General features: G+C 40.1%; 1 protein-coding gene across 1 annotated transcript in view; it reads left to right on the forward strand.

Annotated features, from left to right (window-relative positions):
• Positions 1-7,214, forward strand: part of LOC106110726 (protein split ends-like) — a 67,354-nt gene extending 60,140 nt beyond the window's left edge. The window contains exons 13-20 of the mRNA XM_013292623.1: positions 2-95; positions 199-263; positions 530-636; positions 1,001-1,128; positions 2,041-2,264; positions 2,683-2,874; positions 3,630-3,788; positions 4,158-7,214. Of these exons, the coding sequence (XP_013148077.1) occupies positions 2-95; positions 199-263; positions 530-636; positions 1,001-1,128; positions 2,041-2,264; positions 2,683-2,874; positions 3,630-3,788; positions 4,158-4,286 (1,098 nt within the window). The 3' untranslated portion in view covers positions 4,287-7,214. The remainder of the gene's footprint in view (position 1; positions 96-198; positions 264-529; positions 637-1,000; positions 1,129-2,040; positions 2,265-2,682; positions 2,875-3,629; positions 3,789-4,157) is intronic.
• The last annotated feature ends 650 nt before the right edge of the window (positions 7,215-7,864 follow it).

Below are 7,864 nucleotides of genomic sequence, written 5' to 3' on the forward strand. Positions count from 1 at the left end.
CGGGGCCCAGCAACACCCGCTGCACCCGCACCACCCGCATCACCCGCACCAACCACATCACCAGCACCACCAGCACATCCAGCAACATCACACCGGTATGACTGGGATCAGAATTAGATACTTTTTGCAGACATATTTATTTGTTTATTAAACGTTCGTTATTGCGAATTTGTCTATAATTTATGTTTCTTTGTTTAGTGCCAGCAGCTCGAGTCACCATTACGAGCGTGCCGTCCATCAGTCCACAGAGCCAAATGTCTCGTGTAAGTGGTTTTTATCTCATAATGTTAAATATTCTCGTTTTATTGTAGTTTATGATTGCATGTAAACGAATAAGGTCTTTATAAAATTGTAATTCTGTTCACGCTACCCGGATTAGTCTGCGGATTTAGTGAGAAGTCCTCCGCCCGCGCATCAACAGACTTCTCCCGTTACCTCGGTATATCACAAAGTAATTAAATTCTGTTGTTAATGAAACTGATAATGTTTAAATGAAAAAAAAAATTAAAGAGGTTTTATTATTCGATAGGGCGACGGAATGTATCCTCACTTCTCGCACCAACACTATCAGGTGTATCAACAACATTTCCGCGCCACGCAGCACGAAAGTCGAGCTTCACCTTCACCCTATACCAGGTAAGTCACAATAGACTTAATCATTTTTATCTTTACAACATTAGAGCGCTAACCAAGATAAGATGTATATTGTACTTCAATATGTCATTTAGATATTTCAGATTTACTCCCTTTGCTAAATACTTTTTTATTACATCATATTATTACTTTTAAAGCCGATTCAAGATTTATTCCCTTAAATAACTACCAATGGATTAATAATATTAAAGTATTTATTTCACTCATAAAATTTCTTGCAGGCTCCTACATAGGAGTGGGGCAGGGAGAGGGAGATGTTGGCGAATAATAAAATAAGACGTGTATTTGTTTTTGGTCAATAAATGGTATTTTATTTGTTGTGTGTAAGTCAATGTGGTATGTGCAGATCGCTGGAGGCGGAGGGCTCGGAGGCGCCCACGCCGCCGCTGGAGCTGCGCCGGCCGCCGTCGGCCCGCGTGCCGCGCCCCTCGCACTCGCCCGCGCACTCGCCCGCGCCCGCAGACCGCCTGCTCAGTCAGTACCCTGCCCGCTGTACTTTTCTTCTATACTCATAATAATAAAACATTATTTCTTTATTTTAGACTAGCTTTTGTCCGCGTGAAATTTGAAAGTTCAAAACTTACGTTCGCCCTTTATTTTCAACCTATTACCAAAAGTATTAACTTAGCAGTAATCTACGTAATAACATAAATCTACCGATGCAAAATTCCAAATGTCTAACCCCGGTAGCTTGTAAGCTGATTTTTTGGTTATACTATGTATTAGTCCAATTTAAATACTGTAAAGGACAATTTTATTCTACATTAAATTCTCCTGATAACAAAAGCATTTACTTGGATAAGGATTAATATTGAAACCAATAAAAGAACGCCGCAAATGGCGTCTGTTTTTTAATTAATTTTGTAAACAAAAAAGAGGTTATTGTAAGAAAAACGTTAAAGATAGATATATGCTATCGCGGACTTATCTGTAGAACTTTTTGAGATCTACAATTCTTTCATACATCATTTTATACACCTCTAACAGTTTAGGCATCGTAAGCCGAGAAAACTTAAAATAGTGATTTTGTGTGAACTCCGTGGTCCAGAAATATGTTGTTTGTTATTAGTTCCTAAACATTAGTAATATTAAAATATCCTATGTTACTCACAGATAAATTACCTTTCTGATGGTGAAGCAATTTTTAAAATCAACCCAGTAGTTTTTGAGTTATTTGGATAGATACAAAAATACAAATCTTTTCTCTTTGTAATATTAGTATAGATAAACTCGTTAGTATTGCAAAAATAACCTAAGTTTACCTAAGCGTGTTGAGGCGAAATTAGATTTACTTTAAGATTAATATTTACATGAATTTTGGAAGTTCGCTTTCATGATTTAATTATATGATAGACGTGATGTAATATTTTGTTGTGTCGCGTGCAGTGTGCGAGCCAAATTGCCGACCACCTGCCGCGCACGCAGCGCACGCTGCTCATGGGACGCATGCATCGCACGGGACGCACGCGCCGCACGTGGTGCACGGCGGGCACGGCGCACACCTGCCCGCCGCGCACCTGCCCGCCGCGCTGCCGCCGCCCGCCGCGCCCGGCCCGCCGCACGCCTCGCAGGTGCCGCGCGAGGCGGACTCGCTGCAGATGCTGCTCCGGGTGAGTCAATGACCTACATTGTGCCGCAACGTGCGACCACTTCATTTCTTTTAATAACAGTACAAATATGTATTATTTGCACATTTACAACACTGCTTAAATTAACTAACTAATATTAGATTTTCGCAAGAGCAGCCTTATGGCCAAGAGCGATTTCCTCCCAGTTGGACAGGAGAAGCAAGACAAACACACAAGGCTATATTTAAGGCTTACATAATATTAAATAAACTTACATAGATACCAAAAAACTTAAAAAAAAAAGAAAAGAGAAAAGCAAAACAACTCAGCTGGTGACCTTCCTCAAGAGATAGCTGCGCAACTCAGATTAAAATATTGTTTAATGTAATTTATAAAAAATATATATTTTTGAACTTATTAACATAGTAGATATGTGAAGTACATTAATGTGGTATTGCAGCGCTACCCAGTGCTGTGGCAGGGGCTGCTGGCGCTGAAGAACGACGCGGCGGCGGTGCAGATGCACTTCGTGGGCGGCAACCCCGCGGTGGCGGGCGACACCCTCACCGACGGCTGCACCTCGCTGCTGCGCATCGCGCAGCGCATGCGCCTCGAGCCCGCGCAGCTCGACCAGGTGCACCGCAAAATGAAGGTACGCTCACCTTTAACTATCATCTGTCATATTTTTATTTTCTTGGAGTACGAATAGGGAATATGCATTTTTTTCTTGTTTTAAACAATTCTACTTGTTATAAGGTAACCAGAAAAAAAAAATATTCGCAAAAATTCAACCATTAAGCTAAAAATAATATAATAAAATTACGATCATTTTCGTGCGACTACAACTCAACCGGTGTTGACTTGAGTCATATTTCATTCATTTCATGATTCACATTGGCTCAGATGTCGCTTCGATGTAAAAAAAACAACAAGGGATCTCATTGATTCTCCGAGTTATCAAAAGTCAAAAATCGATTCATTTTTATAATAATAATACTCATTTGTATAAGTGGTAATTAATGGTTCTTTTTATTTATTTATTTTGGTTTTGACATCGTGTTTACAGTAAAATACTTCAAGACTGAATTTCTGTATAAACTAACGTATATGAAAAATGTATTGACAATTCAGCGACGCCATATTATATAAGTCACTTCGACCAATAGCGTTGCGTTTTAGAACTAAGCGAGGGAATTTTAAAAAGAACACTTTTTAATGATTAAATTTCGCTATTAAATCACATTATATTTAAAAAATTATTTACACGTATGTTTTCGTAGCAATAAAGAAAACTAAAAAAAAATTTGGTCCAATTTCGCGTCATATGCTTATTGCCTATTGACTTAAAAAGAAAACATTGATATTAGTTGTAGAGGTGAGTAATGTTTGAATGTGGTTCGTTTGTAGCTGGAGAGCGAACACTGCATTCTGCTGGCGCTGCCGTGCGGCCGCGACCACATGGACGTGCTGCAGCAGTCCAACAACCTCAGCAGCGGCTTCATCACCTACCTGCAGCGCAAGCAGGCCGCCGGCATCGTCAACGTGGCGCCGCCGGGACACCACCAGGTAGCCCTTTACGCCCATCTGCGCTCGTTAAAACCAAACTCCATTCCGCCAACATACTTGAAAATAGGCTATTTTTTAAATTCCGCGCTGTCAAAATGGCGACCGGACTGCTATTTCTGGGACGGGTAGACCGATTTTGACGGGATTTTGACTGGAAGGTAGCTACACGCGGGAATGCTATTTTTTTTAATTCCGCTAACCAAGTTTGCTAACTCTTTAAATAGTAAAGTAAGTGTGGTGACCAAAAGTATATTCTTGTAGTGGTGAAGTAATTATTAAAAAGCTAGCTAAGTTTTTGCCGACTCTACTGTTTAGTTTTAGTCCAATTAATTATTTTTGAGTAAACTATATAATTTGTATTTTGCGCAGGCCGTGTACACAGTACACATATTCCCATCGTGCGACTTTGCGAATGAAAATCTGAATCGCATCGCACCCGACCTAATGCACCGAGTGGCCGACATCGCCCACCTCCTCATCGTGATCGCTACCGTTTGAGGCGAGCGGCCCGTGCACACGCCGACGCCGCGACACGCCCAGACACCCCGCGACACGCCGAGACATGCCGAGACACGCCGAGATACGCCGAGACACGCGACACACGCGTGACGCACTCGACGAGCAAGGACTGACACCGAGCGGCGACGCCGCTGCAAACTTTGGAAGAGAACTTGAATAAGCATTGTAAATATGGCCAGGTTGTGAAAGTTCGTTTAGGTAGTTCCGTTAGGGCAGCGAGGTGGCAGCGAGGTGCGCCGCCCCTCACTGCTAGATGTAAGGTGTAGCTTTGTAAAATACTTTTGTTATGGTCGACTGGGTTCGGCCCTATTCGGAGTTTAAAAAATTTAAAGGTACAGTAAAGTCAGTTAATTAAAAATATATTTAATTTTGGGTTCCGATAAGATGAGTGGCGATCTATCGAGCATTTTTAATCGTTAGTGTAAATTGTTATTTTGTTTTAAGCGCCTAGCTCTAAAGTAATTTAAATTTTTGTAAATACTGAATCTATCCATAACTAAAGTTCGGTTTATAATACTTAGAATCGTTACGGTAGGTAATGGTAACGATAACCGGGTCGAATGATAACCGTTAATTTGTAAAAACGATAGTTAAACGGTATGTTTATTTGATAAGTAAAATACACGTGGAAAATAAACTGTGATTCTGACTTTTTAAAGTAGGCTTGTAGTTAGTTCTATGGAGTATGAATAAGATGGCGCGCGGGCGGCGTCGGGACCGAGCGCTGCCTCGCGCCGCACGCGCCCCACGCGCCCCACGCGCCCCACGCGCCCCACGCGCCCCACGCGCCCCACGCGCCTCACGCGCATCACGCGCATCACGCGCCCCACGCCGTGTCTTTAACCTTACATCCAATCGTATAGAATACTGTAAATAATCATAATACAAGCTGTTCGTTCCATGCTAAGTGAAATTCCGACGGTGTTTGTTTTTGCACATGTAACATTTTTTTGCGTTTGGCTTGGCCGTGCAGGTATACCTCCGCATCTATCGATCACTACGTCAGCGTCCATTGTTTCATTTGCCAAACACTTCTACAGTGACAATATTGTATCGGCTAATTTTTCAGACCATATTACTGCAAAATGCGAAATGCAAAAACTGACAATATTGTACTTCTCATAAAGTTTTAACTGTCTGCATCCGATGTCTACTAACTAGTTATACAATCGCGCGCACGTCCGAGCCACGCCCGGCGCGGGAGATGGGCTGCGGCATGCAGGCGGCGGCCCTCTGGAACAACCTTTACTATAGTTTTTGTCGTCATTTATGAAAATTGTGTACTTTTACATCATAGTTTATTTTTTTATTATTAACTTATGTAACAAGCTTACGTTAATTGTTCGAATATGTCGTATGTCATGAGCTGGCGCGGCCGGGCGAGGCCGGGCAGGCGAGGCGAGGCTTGTCGCCGACTGCAGATGTCGGTTCGCCTAATATAGTTGGAAAATGTGCGGCGCACTTGTCGTGCATAAAATAAAGTACAAAGTATTTATGTATTGTAATTTTATATGTACGGTATAGAAAGTAACAAAACAAGTAACGTTATGTATATTCTTTTTAGGATTTAATCTATAGATATAAAAAAATGATATTGTTTGTCATGTTTCCGTCGCAAACGGTTCTCGACTTAGCTAGGAAGAGCACTAACGAACTCGTCACTTCGTCCATTACTTTTAACATAATTTTATTACTAAAACTGATGTGGATGCCCGAATGTAAACTCTATTTATTATAATTTGGGTTCCTTATAAAGGATAGCGGTGTAAATAAATCGTCACAGATAGCGGTTCAGTATTTAGACTGTTGTGGTTATTACGGATTATAGACCGCGTATAGTGTGATTGTGCGGTAGCAAATTGTATAAATTATATTCATTACGGTAGTCTCGCATCGGTGTCGAGTATGATTTCGTCATTTCGTCAATCCGAATGAATCTGTGTGTAGGACCGCCGACAGTCGACAGTCGACAGGCGACAGCCGACAGCCGACAGCCATAAGCTATCACTGGTTCCGGTCTTATACACATTTAAATTCGCTTAATGTTATACACTGTCTCAAATGTCAATTAATGTTCACATTTATATATTTTCATAAAAAAAAATCTTATGGCTATAATCAAGAAAAATTGTCACTAATTCTCTTGTTTAAAAAGAGTTAGCCATGAATGCAGATAAAAGACGAGTTTACCTAATTAGCAATATGAGAAGTATAATATAGTTTTGTTTCAAACCGTTCTCGAAAGTGAAATTTAGAATAATCCACTTCACTGTGTCTTGATTGTTTTAGTGAAGAGACAGTAAAGTTATATTTAAGATTGGGCAATGTCATCCTCTCAATAACTTGTGTAATTGTACTCGGGAATGAGTTATGGACGGGATGACTTTAACAGCGGCAAGTTAGGGGAGGCGGCCGATGCCGGTGTGCGAGTTGATAGAGTTTAAATAATTGTAAAATTAACATTTGATCTCAAGTGTGCAGCAAAAGTGCGGTGAGCGCTAGAGTAGTTGTATCCACGGAGCATGTACAGAGAGAGAGAGCCAGTCAGCCCTGGGGTAGTAAAAACAAATCAGTGGTTATTGTCAGGATGTTTTGGATTTTCTATCGGCTGTGTGAATCCAATATCCAAATTCTCTGTAAGTGCTCCGCGGAAATATCGCATCGACCGCATTCCCGCGCCGCCGCCGCTTTAACTGAATTTAATTGTAGCAGAGAATAAGAAAATAAAAATATTGTGATCATATTTCTACTTTAAGTTTAAAAAGCTAGGACCTAGATATAATTGTATATTTTGTACATAATGAAAATAGTATTGTATCTTTACTCCCTTATCCAAAAAGCCCAGACTCCTGCGTGTTATGTACCTCCTACCTACCAATACTATTAAAAAAAAAACATTACATAAAAGTGTTTTTATTTTTACACCTTAACTATATTTAAATAATTTAAAAACATTACGTATTATTTTAAATTTGCATTAAATTTTTGGTAAAGTTAATAAAACAAGCTAAATGAATGATACAAGTTTAGTATTTATTACGATATTTTTGTTGTTTTTTTTGGCTGTATTATTATTGTATATGTATGTATAGTCTATTTACAGTAAAAAGGAAGGGAAAATTAAACATAGTTTTTAAATGACCGAAATGTCATGTTTATTAATATTTTAGTCATATTAGATGATCCTAATAGAAATGACAAATAAAAAAAAACATTTAAAACAGTTCTTACAATTCCCCTTACTTATAATTCTAAGTACGGTGGGTCTACAAGAAACCTTAATTAGAATGAACAAAAATAGTTTGAAGCATAAAGTAGATAACAGTTACTATGCACTTTGTGTGTGTGCTGCGGTTCATCAGAGAGCTGGGTTGGCTGGAGTAATCCATGACCTGTCCTCACGCAAAATACGCGCTAGCCGTAGAGTGGCGGAAACCATAGCCCTCCACAGTGCATAGTAGTAATTACTACTACTGTAGAGGTAACACGACGTGCAATAGTTCTTTACAGTGCTTTTCATCTGCTGTATATTCCATACAATACCAGTCGTCCTTCAT

This window comes from Papilio polytes, unplaced genomic scaffold (genome assembly GCF_000836215.1).
Source record: "Papilio polytes unplaced genomic scaffold, Ppol_1.0 DF824191.1, whole genome shotgun sequence".
In the NCBI taxonomy this organism is placed as follows: Eukaryota; Metazoa; Arthropoda; class Insecta; order Lepidoptera; family Papilionidae; genus Papilio; species Papilio polytes.